Genomic DNA, 20,532 nt, shown 5'->3' on the forward strand with positions numbered 1-20,532 from the left:
GGAAAAGCAAGGGATCCAAAACCAATCTCTGGGGAATTCCACCACAAACCTTTACCCAGCCTGAAGATACCCATTAACCCTCCCATGGGGAATCCCTTGTTGAATGCCTCACTGAAGTCCATATTGATCACATCTACTGCTCTGCCCTCATCAATCTTCTTTGTTACTTCTTCAAAAAACTCAATCAAGTTTGTGAGACATGATTTCCCATGCACAAAATCATGTTGACTATCCTTAATCAGGCCTTGGCTTTCCAAATACATGTAAATCCTATCCCTCAGGATTCCCTCCAACAAGATGCCCACCATCGACATCAGGCTCACCGAACTATAGTTTCCTGGCTTGTCCTTACCACCTTTCTTAAATAGTGGCACCACGTTAGCCAACCTCCAGTCTTCCTGCACCTCATTTGTGATTAACGAATTACAAATATCTCAGCAAGAGATGCAGCAATCATTTTCCTAGCTTCCCACAGAGTTCTAGTGTACACCTAATCAGGTCCTGGGAATTTATCCCCTTTTATGCAGTTCAAGACATCCAGCACTTCCTCCTCTGTAATATGGACATTTTTCAAGATGTCACCATCTATTTCCCTACCGTCTATATCTTCCATGTCCTTTTCCACAATAAGCACTGATGCAAAATACTCATTTAGTATCTCTCCCAACTCCCGTAACTCCACACAAAGGCCGCCTTGCTGATCTTTGAGGGGCTCTATTCTCTCCCTCGTTACCCTTTTGTCCTTAATGTATTTGTAAAAACCCTTTGGATTCTCCTTAACTCTATTTGCTGAGCTATCTCATGTCCCCTTTCTGCCCTCGTGATTTCTCTCTTAAGTATACTCCTACTGCCTTTATACTCTAAGGATTCACTTGATCTATCCTGTCTATACCTGATATATGCTTTCTTATTTTTCTTTACCAAACCCTCAATTTCTTTCATCATCCAGCATTCTCTATAACTACCAGCCTTTCCTTCCACCCTAACAGGAATATACTGTCTTTGCACTCTTGTTATCTCATTTCTGAAGGCTTCCCACTTTCCAGCCGTCCCTTTACCTGTGAACATTGGCCCCCAGTCAGCTTTTAAAAGTTCTTGCCTAATACTGTCAAAATTGGCCTTTCTCCAATTTAGACCTTCAATGTTTAGACTTGATCTATCTTTCTACATCACTATTTTAAAACTAATAGAGATGTGCACAGTTTTTCTATCGTGATTCCCATCCTTGACGAATGGACCCTGTGCATGTCCAACCATTTTGAGTGGGCATCCACAATGATGAAGAACATTGAGCCCATGAAAGGACCTGCATAGTCTTTTTTAAAATATATTTTTATTAAAGAAATATGGAACGCTTCATAAATTTGCACAGGGGCCATGCTAATCTTCTCTGTGTCATTCCAATTTTAGTATATGTGCTGCCGAAGCGAGCACAGGACCTGCATAGTTGACTAGTAACTGAGTCTAGGGTTTATCTGGCCATTCCCATGAACACGGGTGAGCCATTGGCTTTTTGTCTTTTGCCTTGCTGGTACTCTGGACTCTGTCCCACCAATTAGGCTATGTCTGCATCTAATCCTGGCCATTGGACATAACTTCTCGCCAACATCTTCATTTTGGAAACCCCTGGTAACCCTGGTGGAGTTCAGCCACCATCGAGCCAACCACTCTTGCTCCCCATAAATAATAAGTGAGCCTCTACTGTTATCTGGTCTCTCCAAGTCCAAAAAGGTCTCAGTTCTGGATGTGATAGCCCCTTGATTAACAGCCCCAATGAGGAACTCATATTCTATGAGGTCCATAGGCTGTCCTTGTTACAATCAATACAGAAGCAGTGTGGAACACAATGAGGAAAAGATAGGAGATTGGCAATCTGTCAAAATATTCAGAAAGCTTTTGCATTTATCAGGTCCTGAGTGGTCTCCATCTGTGTCAATTCAATGATTTTTGAAAAGGATGCACATTTGTTTTGTTTAATGGAACTGGCTGCACCTTACAAGTTTATTTAAGCATGTATCTGTGAGGAGAACAGACAGTGGAAGTACGATTCTTTAGCACAATACTTGTCAATACTGTCAGCCACTTCCTAAAATGTATCTTTTCGTGTGTACTGAGACCTCCGGAGGGAAGGTGGTGCTAGAACAACATATTAATTCTTGCTGACTCTGCTTGGACTGTGCATTATATTGAAGGTCTTGGGCTAACGTTTGGAGGTTTGTGACCAATCTGGGAGAGTGAGGGAGGTGGCAGTTGATCTGATTTCACGCGGAGAAAGACAGCAATGGCAGCAGCAGCAGCTCATAGAGTCATCGTGTATGGAGGAAAGGGAGCTCTGGGCACTAAGTGTGTTGAGTTTTTTAAGTCCAAGCACTGGGTAAGTTTCAGGAACAAGGATCTCGCGGACACACGGGGAGATAATTTGTTGGGAGGTGGGTAGGAAAAATAATGCAGTTTTCGTTTCAGATCACAACCTGTCACTTTGCTATATTTAACAATTAATTAAAGCATAATCGGCGGCATTTGCGCCGCATTAAACACAAAGCCTTGTTAATGACAAGTGAAGCCGGGGCTGGGTTCAGCAACAGGCCGTGACTTTCACATTGTGCTAGAGTTTCATTTCAGTCCGAACCTAAATCACCATCTCCTTCACTGTCTGATAACTTCTCTCGGTTGCAGTGGGTGGCCTCCATTGATCTAACGTCTAACGAAGAAGCGAATGCAAATATCATCGTGAAGATGAGCGAGTCGTTCACTGAGCAGGCGGAGCAGGTAATAACTATTGCAGTAAATGCTGCTGACAGATCCAGGTAGGAGTACATTGGACCTTATTGTAGGTTTTAATGTAGGTACTTCCACAGGATTAAGGTGAATTAAACGTTCGGGATTGACATTTTGTAAATGCCTCTCATTGTCATAGGTTACCACAGAGGTTGCCAGTCTTCTTGGGGAACAGAAGGTGGATGCCATTATCTGTGTAGCAGGAGGGTGGGCTGGTGGCAGTGCAAAGGCAAAATGTAAGTCTATATTGTATTTTGTTAAAGCTTTCATTCATATTTTATAGTTCTATAAGATAAGAAAACTTAAGCAACTTCCATATTATTCTGGGGTCTTAAGAAGTTGAATGAATGAATGTTGGTGAGTTCTGTTTTTCACAGTTACATTTTATAGATTCTGAAAATTGCATGCTCCCTTAATCAGTGATATGGATTAATCTAAAAATCCCATTTCTAGTATGGTATGTTTGCAAGGAAACAAGAACTGTTGTATTTATTGACCTTGAGTTGGCATTGTTTGACCATCATATTCTGTTGGAATTTTTGTCCACTTACAATCGACCAATTGTATGCTTTAGCACAGAAAATAATGGTAAATATCTTTTCATAAATGCTTCTAGATGGTTAATTACAGATGAATGTCAGTGGAAGTGATCCAGACTTGCAGTGTGAAAGAATTGAAGGGCTCAAATTCTGACACATAGTTATTCATGCTTGTGATAAATAAAGTATTTTTCTGTAAAATACTTGGATTCTCTTCACTCTGTCCTTAGTTATTTGTTAAGTACCAATAAAGATTTTTAAAAATCTCTGTATTGAAATTCTAATAATAATAATTTTATGATACTCCAAATACATGATCTCTTTGTTTTGTTACCATTTTTCCTTGGGTTAGTTTGAACAATGGAAGTAATCAATATTTGATATTTATTTTTCAAAGCTCTTTTTAAAAACGCTGACTTGATGTGGAAACAGAGTGTGTGGACATCAACAATCTCCAGTCATTTAGCTACAAAACATCTGAAAGACGATGGCTTGTTGACACTGACAGGGGCAAGTCCTGCTTTGAAGGGTACAGCAGGTGAGCAGAGCTTCTCCTATTACCTCATGACACATAGGCTGAAGTCTGTCAGTGTTAGCACTTGCACCGTTGACTAGGTTCAATGAAATGAATCTCCTGAAGTGTCTCCTGGTGCAATGGGATTGTCCCTGTCTCTGAACCAAAAAAATCTGTGATCAAGCCCTGTCTATTCTGGAAGTGTGTCATAACAAGTTAATTAAAAATAACTTTTAGGGGGCAGATGGCCAGTAGTAGTGGCTCACACTTAGCTCCAGGAAAGCAGTGTGATAATGTGTCCAAACAGTTTGATTAAAAATAAGTATTTGATGTTATTCCTAGAACTGTTAAATGAATGAACTCTTATGGACATTGATAGTGTCCCTATTCCAGGGCCAGAGGGTCCAGTTCAAGTTGAAGCTGCCCTGGTGGTGTCTGAACACGTTGATTTTTTAAAAAATAATTTAATTTTAATACTACATGTGCGCATTCAATTTTGTATTTGGATTCTCTTCCAAAATACAAACTTTTGGGCTGAAATTAGGCTCCTTTGATTCATTATGTAGATCCAGTTTCCATACTGGAACAAAAGCAGGATAATGTGGGATTGTGCTGTGTACTAATGCTTTGTATTGGCGAGATGTCTTATGAAGAAAGGGTGGACAGGCTAGAGATGTATCTGTTCAATTTGGAATGATAGAGGTGACCTGACTGACACATGCACATTGTTGAGGAGTATTGACAGGGTAAGTATGGAACAGATGGACAATCAAGAACTATCACTATCAAAAAAATCACTTTATACATCCGGGGTCACTCATTTAAATCAGACATTAGGTGATATCTTTTCCTGAGCGCCGTGTAGTACGGAACTCTCTTTGTGAAAAGGTGATGGAAACAGAATCTTAGGGCTGAGGTAAATAGATTCTACTTAAGGAAGGGGTCGATGGGGTTTCAGGAGGTCGTGGGCGTGTGGATTTGAGATTGCAATCAGATCAGCCATGATCTCATTAAATGGCAGGACTGACTCACAATATACAAATGGACAGGAATGCTTCTACATGCATGTTGTTGGAAATAGGTTAACTTGGGCAGACTGGTATTATCGTTTCTGCTCATCTTGGCACTGAACTGTGCTGGAAATTAGGAAATCAGTAAGTTATTTAAATAAGCAAGCCTCCTGTTGGGAACACTTGGTCTCTGGCCCTATTAAAGCAGTAAGTGGGAAAATTTGCAGCAGTTTGGATTCAGGATTGAATCTTTAAAAATATTTTGTATCTGTCCTGACCCTCTCTTATGTGTGGTTCAAGTTATTTCTATTAACAGTGTCGGTCACTGTGTATTCTGGATGCAGTAATTGTATTCTCTGGCTGAGTTATCCCTCCTAGAAGATGGAATATAATGAAACTATCACAATGACATGTGATGTAAACTGGACTGGATATAGAATCTCTGAACATGACTCTATATTTGACAGTTTGCTGCTGGTTAACCAATGAGTTTTCTCTGACCATGCTGTGTCTGGTGACTTCACATGAATAAACCAATTCAGCAAGGCATGTTGAGAAATAGTTTTTAAAAAATAAAAACGAAGTTTGGGTCCAAAGAAATGTAAATATTAATTTGTGAGCAATAAATAAAATGTATATTAAAGTAAAACCCACAAATGTTTCAAATTTAATTGAATGCCCTGGTCAAGTCACTAATTAGACCTCAAAGGGAGTATTGTGGATAGTTCTGGGTGCTACATCATAGGAATGGTCAGAATACAATATCACAAAAGTCTTACAGTGCAGAAAGAGGCCATTTGGCACATTGTGTCTGTTCTAGCTCTTTAAATGAACATCATTATCTAGCGCCAATCTCCTGCTTTCTCCCCATAACAATTTTTTTAACCCAAATAATCATCCAAAGCCATCCTGAATGAACCCACTTCACCACATTTCCATTCAGCGCATCTCCATATAATTGAGAGAGTGTAGATGAAGTTTATGAGGGCTATTCCAGGAATGAGGAACTTCAATTCTGAAGGTAGATTGGGGAAGATGGGGCAGTTTTTCCTTTTGAGAGGAGAAGATTAGGAGGAGATTTGATTGAAGCTTTAAAAATCATTCGGGTCTGGACAGAGTAGTCAGAGAGAAACTGTTCTGTCTCATAGTCATCATGGATGGGTTGGACCGAAAGGTCTGTTTCCGTGCTGTATATCTCTGACTCTATAACTATGGGCAGAGAATTAAAGTACTTTGTAAAAGTAGTGAGAAGAAACTTTTTTGCACAGCAATGGGTTTGGGTCTGGAAGGAGACAGTTTCAGCTGAGACATTAAAGGGGCATGAGATTGTTATTTAAATAGACACACTGTGCAGCATTTTGGAGAAAGAGCTGGAGAGTGGAATTCAAAGCATTTGGAGAGCTGATGCAGACATGCTGAACTGAATGGCCCACCTTCAGTACTGTAACAATTCTGAAATTCTGTTCTTCAATATGTGATTGCCAGAATATGAATCAAAATTTAAATCCATCAAAGTAAATTCTTATCTCAGTTTAATAACTAATGGAATAACTTTGCAAATTTTACTCAACTTCAGTAGGATTTCTGCATTAAAAATTTAATAAAAACTGAAATCATGCTCCATATTTCTATTATAATTCACATAATCTTTTTTGAAAAAAACATCTTATTGATAGAAGATGTGCCAAACATAAAAATAGTTGAATAAATATGTGGATTGCTTTATAATTCTTGTTTTCTAATTTACAATTTAGCAATGTATACCATTATGGTAGCTGTTTCCATAGTTTCATTGAAAGTCGTAGCTCAGTAAAATATGCAAATTTCTTCAAGGGGACATAGGTTGAAGGGTTAAATTTTGAATGAGACAGCACTTTGAGATGTGTAAGAGTTCAAAGTTTGAACTGGTATCTGATCAGCAGAAGAGGAGCATTGTTGAACCTAGAGAATTTTGACTTGTTTCGTAATGCACAATGTCAATGATTTGGATGGTCTGCTTAAAAGTTGAATGTTTGTTTTCAAAGTAATAGGTTGCTACCTTTGGTGTTAGGACTTGAAGAATTGCTTTTTTATTTAAGCAGTAAAGTACAAATATTATTAATTGTTATATTAGGTTTATGAATTGCATGATTTATATGTATGTTTAATAGCAATTGCTTTTAAGTTTGGGCTTTTGGATTTGAGTTAGTAACATATGGATTTCCTGTGTGTCTGAAGTCAATAATTAACTTACAGTAAGTATAGTGATTTCAAATAATTTGTGAGAGCTACTTTAACAGCAATAATGGTTATTTTAGGATTTTACAGCTTAGCTAGGTAGATACGATACCTCAAGTTTTCTGTTAAAAAATTTCTAGAGTAGGAGTGTTTTTTTTAAGCTTAAGGCATAATTACACATAGTGTAGAGAAAGACTTTTGTTTAAGTTATACATTGTTTAGGAAGTTCTGTGAAGTCCTTGCAAAAAGGTGGATGTATAGAGCAATGGTCCTGAGAAGGGAAGAATATAGTAAAAATAAATTTCCTTTTGAAAAGAGTTAGTGATAGTTCTGGATCAGAAGTCTTAGGTTAAACCCTAAAGAGGTTACTCAGGTGTATGAGAACTTAAGTAAGCTATCAGAGGTTCCAGTCTAAAAGTTAAAGTCATAGTGAAGTGTTAAAGAAAATTTTCAGGATTCTGGTGTGAGAACTGTAATGGGAGCTTTTGGGTACTACATAAGAGATTTGATTTTTTTTTGAATTAGTAACGGACGGTTTTGGGATTAATGGGGTTAGTCTTCTAATGTATGTTTAAAATTATTTGTGTTAGTGTTATACATAAATAGTTTGGTTCTTTCTAGTTATCTTCATTTATTTTGTCTAACAGACTCGTTTATTTTTAACACAAAATCTGTAACATTATGTGCTTACGTTTCAGTGAGACACTACCTTGTTAAAACCGAAACAAAATATGATCCATCAAGCCAAGTTTCAGTCTGAGATTTGGCTTCTCTGGTAATAATAACTGGCATCAAAACAATAGTAAATTCCATTCACAGGAAAATTATAAAATGTGTTGCATTTACCTTAATTTCAAAACCGATTTCTCATTTGTTTCTTTTCCCCCAAGAGGTAAAAATAATAATTCTCAGGAATGAACATACTGGATGTCAACTTTGAAATACATAAGATGAGTTGGACCAGTATGTCTCATTTGTCAGTTTTTTTCTGTTTTTTCCTCCTAGGTTACAACGCAGAACAATATTAATTTAAATTAAAAATGTGATAATTGATGTTCTGTTTTATTCTGAGTGGTGATAGTCTTTTCATCAGGGCATAGAATCAGTAACAACCATCCACCTCTGATGTGTAATACAGTTTTATCTTAAATTTCACAATTCTTTAAAATCCTTCCTTTGACCTTTTCAGTCTTTTCTTCCCTTTTCCTTTTTGATTGGAAAATAAACCTGAAAAATAAATAAAATACCATGTCTGTTGCCACCATGTGCTTGTGCACTGGGTAATGCCTAAATTTACTGAGGCGCATTTAAACGGGTTTGGCCTTAAATCCCCCCTCCCCCAGCAGCTCTGAATGGGGGAAGATGGAAGAGAGAGGGGCTTCCCATCCTCATTTCACCCATTCTTAACCTGATGTCCTCACTCCCTCCACCATGCTCACTTCTCTCTCTCTCTCTCTCTCTCTCTCTCTCTCTCTCTCTCTCTCTCTCTCTCTCTCTCTCCCTGCACACACATATGATTCCCTTTGCGTACGACGTCATTGGAATTTTATGCAATCTTCTAGAATGTCTCAGTCATAGAATCATACAGCACAAAGATCCTTTGGCCCAACCTGTCCATGCTCACCAGGTTTCCTAAACTGAACTAGTCCCACATGCCTGCATTTGTCTCATATTCTTCTAAACCTTTCCTATCCATGTACCTGTTCAAATGTCTTTTAAATGTTGTAATTGTACCCAGTCCACTTCCTCTGGTAGCTTGTTCCATATATCCAGTACCTCTGTGTGAAAACGTTTCCCCTCAGGTCCCTTTTAAATTTTTTCCCTCTCACCTTAAACCTATGCTGTCTAGTTTTAGACTTCCCTACACTGGGAAAAGACCTTGCCTATTCACCTTCTCTATGCCCCTCATGATTTTATAAACCTCCACAAGGTCATTCCTCAGCCTTCTATGCTAAAGGGAGAGAAGTGCCAGCCGTTCCAGCCACTCCTTATAACTCAGACCTTCCAGTCTCAGTAACATCCTTGTAAATCTTTTTTGCAACATTTCAAGTTTAATAACATCCTCCCTATAGCAGGAGACCAGAATTATATACAGTACTCCAAAGGTGGCTTTAACATGATGTCCCAACTCCTGTACTCATTGCTCTGACCGATAAAGGCAAGCGTGCCAAACTCCGCTTTCACCGCCCTGTCTACCTATGATGCCTCTTTAAAGGAACTATGTTACTGCCCCTTGGTCTCTCGATTTGACAACACTCGCCAGACCCCTATCATTAACTGTGTAGTCCCGCCCTGGTTTGTTTTGCCAAAATGCAACACCTCACACTTATCTGAATTAAACTCTATCTGCCGTTCTGCCTTTATCCATCTATCTTGGTTATCTCTTCAAACAACTCAATCATATTTGTGAGACACAATTTCCCATGAACAAAGCCACGCTGACCATCCCTAATCAGTCCTTGCATCTCCAAATGCATGTAGATCCTGTCTCTTAGAATGCCCTCCAGCAACCTGCCCACTAGTGATGGACTTGCTGGTCTGTAGTTCCCTGACTTTTCCTTGCAGCCTTTCTTAAATATTCGTACAAATTAGCCACCCTCCAGTCTTCCAGCAACTCGCGTGTGGCTGTTGATGATAGAAATATCTCTGCTAGGGATCCCGTGTTTTCGACCAGGCCAGACCCCCTCAAAACATTTCAAGAAGGCAGCCCAGACCCTAACTTTTCTAGTTGTTTTAATCAGGTGTAGAGCATGCATTTGTAAGCAACACTGGGTGTCAGCAGACACAGCCTAAATAAAAACAGAATAAGCTGGAGAAAATCAGCAGGCTTGGCAGCAACTGTGGAGAGAGAAAAATAGTTAACATTTCAAATCTGGTGTGATTCTTCTTCAGAATGAAGAAGAGATGGAAGTGTTATGTGATGTATGCTGTTTTTAAGTGGAGGAGAGGAAAATGGATGGAAGTCAACGCAAGAGGGCAGGAGAGATTAGAGATCAAAAGTGCCAGGGAACAAGAGAGCAAAGGGCATAATTGTGCTTGTGGGTTCGGAGTTGGTGTTAAGAGCCGAATGGAGGCCAGCTCTGACTGAAAACAAGGTGCCAACCTCGGCGAGGATGTATCAAAATGGTTCACAGAGATCAGGATCTGAAATTATTGAACTCAAGCTGAGGATCCACTTCGTCACAACGAGAGTAAATAGTCATCATTATTTGTCTTTCATTTTGGAAGACTTGAACATAATGCAAGATTATAACAATCTCTTGTTGGTATTTCCTTTATCCTGTGTATTATTTCAATTTGATACTCGATGTGCAAAACTGAACTGATTGGACAAATTAAATCTAAATATGACTCCTGCTAGAAATTTGTGGATGTCTGGTAAAGATAGTTTGATATTTGCCTGTGATGCTGAGTAAGCAGCTGATGTTTACTGCTTGGTCTGTGCATGGGCACAGTCTCAAAAGCTGCCAGTGTCATTAAACCTTGGTAGGCTTGGAAAGTTTGAAACTGTCATTGCCCTCAGAGAATAGAACAAAGTGAACTCATCTTATATTGTGCAACCTTAAAATACAGTTCATGATGAAAACATGCATCAGTTTACATGGAAAAGCTATTTTATACAAAATCTATTTGAGAAAAAAACACTAGTTGTTGTTTGAGTCCAGAGATGTTCTTAAAAATAGAAAGTTAAAAATCACACAACACCAGGTCATAGTCTAACAGATTTATTTGGAAGCACTAGCTTTCGGAGCACTGCTCCTTCATCAGGTAGTTGACAACCACCTGATGAAGGAGCGGCGCTCTGAAAGCTAGTGCTTCCAAATAAATCTGTTAGACTATGACCAGATGTTGTGTGATTTTTAACTTTGTACACCCAAGTTCAACACCAGCACCTCCAAATGTTAAAAACAGAAGTTTCACAAAAGGGTTTCCCTTCCACTTGAAATGTATTTGACCACAGTAAAGTTTTTAGTTTTTAAATTCTCCATTTTTTTTCTTTAGGAATGGTGGGCTATGGCATGGCAAAGGCAGCTGTTCATCAGCTCTGTCAGAGTCTAGCTGGAGAGAAAAGTGGAATGCCCCCTGGATCTTCAGCACTTGCAATTCTGCCGTAAGTGTCTGCAATTATAGTACCTCGCACTACAATAGACTTGATAATGTTCAGTGCCCCACGAAGAGAAAATTGCTCATGACTTACATAATGGCATCTGGGGTAAAATGACAGAGGTCAAAAGCTGATATTTAGAGTGTTAGCTTTTTTTAAACTTAGAGTAATAACATTTTAGTGATTTTTAAACACATCTTTTCAATTTGTTAATTATTCACAGTTCTCTAAGAAGGCTGTGTTTTGAATGTAAAAATGAAAGAGCAAACATTTGTTTATTTATGCCTTATCCTTCGGATTTGCTAAAGTGTTTGAAAGCAGTTAATTACTTTTGTCGTATATGTATATACACTGGGTGTTAATTGCTTATTTCCTTCTGGTCATCTGTTTGTGATCACAAAATGTCTCTTTAGTCATTAATATTTCTGACTCTTATGAGCAGTTTGGCTTCTGTACATGACCCTAGGCCATTCCTTGTCTTTTTTTCCTGTTGATCCTCTGAGGATCCTTCCTCAGTTATCTACTAGCTGTATTGTAAACTGCACATGTCCAATTCACCTATCACCAATTACATTTGACAAATGTAAGTCAATAAGCAGTGACACCCATTGCCTCAGATTTAAAATACACAGCCCCTTGAGTTCAAGCTAGTTTGTGTCAAATACCTTAGGACATTTAACTACGTTAAACGTGCTACGTAAATGCAAGTTGCTATTTATTTGCTTGTAGTGGTAGTGAAATATTGTTTGGACTTGTCTTTATATCTGTAATCTTTTTTAACCTTTCAATTTTCCAAGATCTGTGTGTTTTTACAGCACAGACCTCTTTTAGACATCTTATTCCCTTTGCTCACTATTGGTGGCTGTCGTCAATCATCTATGCTCTAACTCTATAATTTTGTCTCTGCGTTTTCCATCTCTTGCTGCATTCTTTAAGACCTCATTAATACCCCATACTTTAACCAAACATCATCACATCTGTTCTTCACCAGGGAGGAGGTTCTAGCCTAAATAGCACAAGCATTCAACAAGTTTCTGCATGGTAGACTGGCTAGTAAGGTTAGATGACATGGGATCCAGGGGAACCTAGTCAGTTGGATACAAAATTGGCTTGAAGGTGGGAGACAGAGGGTTGTTTTTCGGACTGGAGGCATGTGACCAGCGGTGTGCTGTAAGGATTGTTGCTGGGTCCACTACTTTTCATCATTTTTATAAATGATTTGGATATGAATATTGGAGGCATGGTTGGTAAGTTTGCAGATGCCACTAAAATAGTGGGATAATGGACAGTGAAGAAGATTATCTCAAGAGTACAACAAGACCTTGATCAGATGAGCCACCAGGCCGAGGAATGGCAGATGGAGTTAATTGGGGTAAATGTGAGGTGTTGCATTTTGAGTAAGGCAAATCAGAGCAGGACTTATAAAGGGGAGGGTTGCCAAACAAAGAGACCTAGGGGTACAGGTGCATAGTTCCTTGAAAGTGGAGTTGGAGATAGACAAGATAGTGAAGGAGGCGTGTGGCACATTTGCCTTCATTGATCAGAACATTGAGTAAAGGGGTTGGGAGGTAATGTTACGGCTGTAAGCTGGTAAAGCCACTTTTAGAATACTAAATTCAATGCTGGTTGCCCTTCTATGGGAAAAATGCCGTTAAACTTGAGATGGTGCGGAAAAGATTTACAAGGAGGTTGCTGAGACTGGAAGGTTTGAGTTATACGGAGAGAGTAAATAGGCTGAGACTTTTTTCCCGAGAGCATGGCAGGTTGAGGGGTGACCTTAAAGCAGTTTATAAAATCATGAGGGGAATGGATAGGGTGAATAGCCAAGGTATTTTTCCTAGGGTGGGCAGGTCAAAACTGGAGGACATAGGACCAAGTTGAGAGGGTAGAGATTTTAAAAAGGCCCTAAGAGACAACTTATTCATGTAGAGGGTGGTGCATGTACGGAATGAACTGCCAGAGGAAGTGGTGGAGGTGGGTACAATTACAGCATTTAAAAGTTTATATGGATGGTAAATGAATAGGACAGATTTAGAGGGGCATAGGCCAAACGCTGAGAAATAGGACTAGGTCAGATTGGGATGTTTGGGCGGTGCTGGCGAGTTGGACTAAAGGGTTTATTTCCATGCTGTATGACACTATTAGCCTGAGACAATGATGCACCACAGAATGTTTATTTCTTAGTAAATATCACAAGCAAATGATCCGATTATTATCCTATTGTTTGAGATGTTTGGTATGGGCATTCCTACATTACAATAGGTCCTATGCTTTCAAGGGATTTAATTTATGGCATATAATGTTGGGGCATGTTGAGGTTGTGAAAGCCAATGCATTAAGCACAAATTGTGCTTTTGCTTCGCTGCTGCTGGCAGGCACCTTTTTTGGCTGTCTCTGCAATTGCTTCCCTAATTGTCTTCCCCTATCTGTTTTATTTCACTTTCCAAATTACTTCCTCAAAACTCATTCTTTTGTCATAGCTTTCAGGTACATCACCTAATCTCTTTCTTCCTTGCTCTGTTTCCGTCTTCATTTACCTATTTATGAACTGTCTTGGCTGTGAAAGGCAAGCTGTTTTTGCTACAAACACACTTGCTTAACAGTCAGTATTGCAGTCAAACTGTTTGGGATCAGTGAGGTTTTCTACCAGTTATATCCAGGTGGTCTTCTAAGAGAAACTGATCACACTCTGGTTTTTATCCTGCTTCCCAAGTATTGTAAGTAGAACAGACTTAAAGTTAGAACATGGGCTTAGATTTACAAGTCAGAGTAAAACTGCAATGCAGGAACAGTAGAATTGAATTTATTCTCAGTTTGGAAAGGTCAGTAGAAGCCTGAAGTGAGTTTATTTTTATATTACCAATTTATCGACATCCTGGCATTATTCACCTTGGTAACGTAATATGCGTACAACACAAAGGGATTTCAAAGCAATTTAATTTATTTTGCAGTGTTACCTTGGACACGCCAATGAATAGGAAATCAATGCCTAATGCAGATTTCAGCTCCTGGACACCATTAGAATTGGTTGCTGAGTAAGTATCCAGCTAGATTGAATTGTCAGTAATCATTTCACATCTGTTTGTCACTGTCTGGTTTTTATTTGCCTGTCCAATGTCCAGGCTCCAGATGGAAGGTTGATTTATCTCACTGAGCAGGGCCACAAATTGAACACACAAATTATAAAGGACAGCTGACCTTTTCTGAGAGACATTTCCTCTCCTTGGTGACTCATTTGCAGAGTTTGGCTCACGGAAATTAATACTTTTGCGTCAGTGACTCCAAATGGGAAAAACAAATGAAAGCACAATATATTTTTTGCCCCATTTGAGATCTTCTTCCTTAAAAACACATTACACTGTTGAAATCAATATTTTATGCTTATTGCAAAGAGAATCACTAGTTTAGTTAGAATGTATCTATGATAATACTTTGTTGAGCTTTTTTTTAAATCAACATATACCATTCCATCTAAATTCTGTTGTATCAAAGTAAATTGGACATCATCCCTCTTTATGTGTGAGTTTAGACAGTGAATGGCAGAAGAATATTTGACAACAGGAGGCATCAAAGTCAAGGTGGTCTCTATATTTACCTGGTACATGGTTCACAAGAGTTGTTTTCGAAAACAGATGGTTTGTATGCCTTAATTAGGCCAGGACATTGAGAATAGTGGCAGGGTTTTTTTTACGATTGCCAAATCTGCAATCAATGAGTTCAGCATTTGTGGTCTATGCAGCTTATTTCCAAACAAGATTTTTTAAAAATTGATTTATTATTGTCTCATGTGTCTAGATACAGTGAAAAAAATTTTGTTTTGCATGAAGTACAGGCCAATCGTCTCCCTGTTTTAGGGTAATAGGACAGAGTCAAAATGTCTGGTGCTGGAAAAACACAGCAGGTCAGACAGCGTCCGAGGAACAAGAGAGCTGGTATTTTGGGCATAAGCCCTCACTTTCTGCAGTCCTCACTTTCTCCCAATAGAACAGAGCAAGGAATACAATGTTACGGCTGCAGAGAAAGTGCACAAAGAGGCAGATCAACATTAAATTTAAGATTTGGGAGGTCCATTCAGAAGTTTAATAACAGAGGGGAAGAAACTGTTCTTGAATCTGTTGGTACATGTGTGTTAAGCTTTTGTATCATCTGTCTGACAGAAGAGGTTGGAAAAAAAATTATAACTAGGGTGGGAGGGGTTTTTAATGATGTTGGTTGCCTTCCTGACGCAGTGAGAAGTGTAGATGGAGTCAATGTATGGAAGGTTGGCTTGCATACTGGACTGGACTGTGCTTTCTTACAGATCTGGGAATAGGAATTGCCATACCAAGCTGGATAGAATGCTTTCTAAGGTGCATCTGTAAAAAAATAGAAAGAGTCTTTATGAACACGCGGGATTTCTTTAGCTTTTTGAAGAAGTATAGATGAAGTTATGCTTTCACAACACCAAACTACACTAATCCCATTTAGCTGCCCCTGGTCCACAGCCTCCTATGCTCTGGCATTTTACATGCTTATCCAGGAGCTTCTTAAATGTTGTGAGAGTGCCTGCCTCCACCTCCCTCTCAGGCAACATGTTTTCTATTTCCACCCCCTCTGTAGTGATTTTTCTTTTCCTCAAATTTCCTCCGGCTCATCTTATCACTTACTCCTCATCTTAATCTTATGCCCTCTGGTCTTAGACACATCTGCCATGGGGAAAGAATTTTCACTATCTACTCTGTCTATGCCTGTCATAATTTTGTGTATCTCAATCAGCCCTACCCTCAGCCTCCTCTATTCCGAGAAAAACAAATCCAGCTTATCCGGTCTCTCCTCATGACAGAAACTTTTCATCCGAGGCAACATCCTGGTGAATCACCTCTGCATCCTCTCAGGTGTAACGTGTGCTTCTGATAGTGTGATGACCAGAACTGCATTCGAGCTACGGCCTAACCAGTGTTTTGTAAGGTTCTAACAAGACGTCCTTGCTCCTAAATTCTATGCCCTGACTAATGAAGGCGAGTATCCTCTATGCCTTCTTCACCAGTCTGTCTACCTGTACCGACATCTTTAGATATCTATGGACTTGTACACCAAGGTCCTTTTGTTCCTCAGTATTCTCTAGGCACCTTCATTGCGTAAATCCTTCCTTTATCAGTGTCCCAAAATGCATCACTTTGCACTTATCAGGATTGAATTTCATCTGCCTTGCTCTGCCCGACCTACCAGCTGATCCATAGAGACCATCCTCCTCAATATCAGCAACACCAATTTTTGCAATTGCCTGCAAACTTACTAACTTAACTTGCATGTAAATGTGGAGGTAATTATTACTCGACACAATAAACAGAAACTTAACCGATTCTTCCAGTTTCTCTTTCTTGAACTATTGTGACAATTTTACAATCCCTTTTCTGAGTCTAATGACATGAAGACATGAACCTTTCACAACGCTGATGTCCTAAACCTTTTTCAATTCGAACAAACTGAAAATGTCTGCCCCCTGTCATCTTGGCTTGCAAACTTCACAATCTCGAAGAAAGAAACACTGCTGCCATGACTGGTTTCCTCTGAACTGAACTGAACTAAAACTTGCTGGGGTGTCGGAGAAATTAGCCCAATAAAGCAAAGGTCTCAAAATACAGTTTGAAGTGAAATTGACAAACAGTTTATTAGCACAGCGATATCGCGGAAGCGAAATTGACTAAGCTGAAACAGTACAGACAGTCTGTCCAGGTAGCCAAAAATATCTTCCTCGAGCTGAGGATGAAGCCAGGTTTTATAGGAATCTTACACAATAAGGTTAATTAAAATGGGAAAGATACAATGGATTTGGAAATTGAGTAATCCAGTTACAATGATGATAATTGAAAAACAGTTATTGGAAGAATATCCTGATTCTCGACACAATGTAACATTCTGACAGTATCAATGGGATCAGATGAATCCAGTTCTCTTTGCAGGTAGATGAGAATGTCTCTTTTGAAGCAGTAAGGTGCTTCCATTGTCCTATCCTGGGAGTGAGGTCCTTTGTGGTGTCTCTCCATCTGACCTGTTCTTTGTGTGGCTTTGGTATTGCTGTGTTATGAGACTGCCCTCGGCTTTGGGACAGCTGTGTTGGCCGGATATTGTTAGTAGGTTTTGAGAAGTGTATTCCCTAGTCTGCGAGTGCTGTCTGGTTTCACTTGTCAGACTGTTTGGTCACTGCTGAGGCATTCTGGGTGTTTTTGGTATAGTTTGGCCAAGTATGCTTTCCTGTCTTCTGTGTGGGCCTACTATGGGTAGGCAGGGTGACGGATCTTTTCCCACACTGGGACAGAGGCTAAAAGCTTGCTTCTGAACTTAACTCTGGATTCTTCACAAGTAAAACTCTGGTGCTTTCTAAACTGAACTGAAAGCAAACTAATAATTTAATATATTTATCCTGCTCTTTATAAACCCAAATGTATAAACAATTTCTTCCATAACTGTCCAAGGGTTCTCCTAAGCCTTTAATTGCATGGAGCTAGGGTACATCCATGTCATTGTTCCAGAATGGTTTTCTGACTTCTTTTTAAAAAAAACAACACAGTGCTAACCCACATTTATATGCATCTCTTTTTAAATCATCCAAATTCCAAAAGTGCTAAATATGTTTTACAACCTTGCATCCTGCACATCATCCTTTTCCCACTTTTTAAAAAATGTTTAATTGTTGCATTTGACCACTTCATTAAATCTCACCAAGAGCACAGGATAGTCTGCATTGCACATTGGACTCTTCTAGTTCAATGCAATGCTTTTTGGGTAACAAACACTGTCAGTTCTGAGTCTAGGATGTTTTCTTCCAGTTTTTCTCCAAGATGAAGCATTCTCCAACCAGATTGACAGGTCACAATAATCCACCATAGAGCAAACTCTTTGGACCACGCAGACCATCCAGATTATTGACCCCAAGTTGAAGGGTTGCCGGCTCTCCTGAGTTATGGATTCAGTGTAGAGTCACTGCAAATCTCTGTTTTTAAACTTTTAGAAGATTATTCTGTTCTATACAACATAGATTTTTGTGTAACATAGAGTTCTATATGTCTTTTCCAGAACCTTATTTAATTGGACCTTCAAAGAAACCAGACCCACTTCAGGAAGTCTTATTCAGCTTATTACAACTGAGAGCAAAACTGAACTGATTCCTGCTCAACTTTAAGGTGGAATTACTGTTGTAAAAGTATCAATTGAGAAATCAGTTTTTTTTTAAAGAAGTGCCATTAGCATGTTTAGATCAAGTTGAATGTTAAATTCCAATTTGGTGGGTGATAGAAAAATCAAATATTTGATTGGAAAGTTACAGTTTACTGGCTCCTGTACATAGTTGCCAGTTTTTCCTATTTAATTATTTTGGCTTTCCTGCACCTCTTACTTTTCTTGTCTAATTAAATGCAATAACTTACTTTTATCTCTTTTTAATGCACGATGCACCCACAGAGTTATTTGGAGAAAGAAAGTCAATTTTCACTGCCCAAAACCTCCTTGTGTCTCATTTACTTGAGATATATTGCTTAACAATATCATGTGTGCTTCACTGTAATAAATCCTATTTCATGTCAAAATGGCCCATTTAAATGTACAGATGGATTTTAAACTTTTATGGTCAAGCTCACTCCCAAAATGTTTAACATCACAAAATTCCAAAAGGGTGAACATCCTGAACAGAATTCCTACTGGTGGATGATTTTGGTTTGATGCAACAAATTATTTTGAGTAATACATTCAATTCAGTGGAATCCTTTAGAATTGCATTGAAATTTTATCCTCCCTGTAACTGGGGCATAATGGAGGGCAATACCAAACATTCATATTTTCAAGATTGCCACATCACAAGAGGAATATAAACAAATTTAAGATCCATGTGATTTTTAAAAAAGAAGGCATTACCAGAAACCGTCAATGGACAGAACAGTCACAGATACTGACTGTATTAATTTAGACCACTACCTCATTGCTTGCATCTCGTTATTTGTTCTTTTCCTTTTCCAGCGAGATCCTGGAATCAGCATTATATTTTTCTTAGATTCAACACTCAATATTAATTCTAAAGTCAAAAGTTACTGGTATTCACAAACACTGGAAGTGCTAGTTAATTCCTCCTGTCATTTAGTTTACATGTGCTTGTAAAGTTATCTTCTTTGATGCAAATCAAGATTGTCTGTTCCATATGTTTGAGCAAAATGTGAGAAGTATTGTTTATTTAAAGACCATTTACTTTCCGTAAGTGCTTTGAGGCTTTCAAAATCAGTTTCCATAATTCATTTTAATTTAAAATATTCTAGGATGTCAATATTGGTGTGTGAATATATTTGTGAATGACTAGAATGAAAACGTAGTAGAAAAACATGTATTTTATCTAATTTTTTTTAACAAGTCCTGTTTTCCAACTGACAGGAATGTAACTAGTTCCTTAGTACAGTATTTACTATTCTCAAACTGGTTACCAGAGTCTTAGGGCAGATAATTCATTCAGTTGCCCATGAATTGTTACTTTTTTTCTCTCATTCTCTTTTCATGCCCCAGGCCAGTGAGTTGAGGTATAGTCCATAGAAACTATATGGATGAATCTAGTCTAATTATATGGAAAATTTATCTTAAAAATAATAAAACTCATCAAGTGTCACCAAGTGTGAAAATAAAAAGAAAATTTACTAATCTGTCAGTTTTATAGTCCAGTCCATTTGTCAGGTCGGAACCATTTCTGTTTTAAACTTTCTGACAAGTGCTGTTGTTTTGTTTGTCTGTGTGTGTTTCTAGGTATAACTGTACCAATACAAACATGTTACTGCTTTGCACAAATGTATTTTTGTATCTTGTTGCCATGTACATCTTGACTCATGATGTTGTGTAAAACGGAGATATTAAGATTTGCATTTGAATGCTATAGCTTGTCGTGAATAAAGCGAATATATATTTCCTTGTTGACCTTTCCAGTGTGTTAAGATGATGCTTATGTTTTACAGGAAATACTTGATAGCACACACTAGTTCAACAGAACTACTAGTTCCAAAGAAGGTATTTTAAATATTATCTGCGTTATGGAGGCTTCCATTGTGATGAAACTATCAGAAAATAGGTTTTTATATACAATTTTCAATGGATAACAGATGCAAGGAAAGAGAGTGTAATTCACATTTTTTGACTAACCTAACATGCTCTATTTTTGAGTTCTTCAAAGTCATTCTGTTAAAGGTGATAATTGTTTAATGGTATTTTTGCACTTTTCCTGTTCTTCTTTCTTGGGTTTTGCCCCGAGCACCATCGCTGGATTAGACTACAAGGAGGTGACCTGTTTGCAGGTCTCTGCCAGTGCTGTTTCTTGTCTCTTTAACATTTACAGAAATCTCTGATTGCTTATTTAATACT

At 38.5% G+C, this 20,532-nt stretch overlaps 1 protein-coding gene and 1 pseudogene across 1 annotated transcript; one reads left to right on the forward strand and one right to left on the reverse strand.

Annotated features, from left to right (window-relative positions):
• Positions 1–1,340: 1,340 nt before the first annotated feature.
• Positions 1,341–1,434, reverse strand: LOC122555984 (annotated as a pseudogene).
• Positions 1,435–2,157: 723 nt separating this feature from the next.
• LOC122551834 (dihydropteridine reductase-like) lies at positions 2,158–20,083 on the forward strand. The gene is made up of 7 exons (XM_043694352.1): positions 2,158–2,374; positions 2,677–2,769; positions 2,918–3,014; positions 3,715–3,855; positions 11,061–11,169; positions 14,115–14,198; positions 18,220–20,083. The coding sequence occupies exons 1-7, from the start codon at positions 2,282–2,284 to the stop codon at positions 18,323–18,325; spliced, it is 723 nt and encodes a 240-aa protein (XP_043550287.1). The 5' UTR covers positions 2,158–2,281; the 3' UTR covers positions 18,326–20,083.
• The last annotated feature ends 449 nt before the right edge of the window (positions 20,084–20,532 follow it).

Source organism: Chiloscyllium plagiosum, chromosome 1 (assembly GCF_004010195.1).
Source record: "Chiloscyllium plagiosum isolate BGI_BamShark_2017 chromosome 1, ASM401019v2, whole genome shotgun sequence".
Classification (NCBI taxonomy): Eukaryota; Metazoa; Chordata; class Chondrichthyes; order Orectolobiformes; family Hemiscylliidae; genus Chiloscyllium; species Chiloscyllium plagiosum.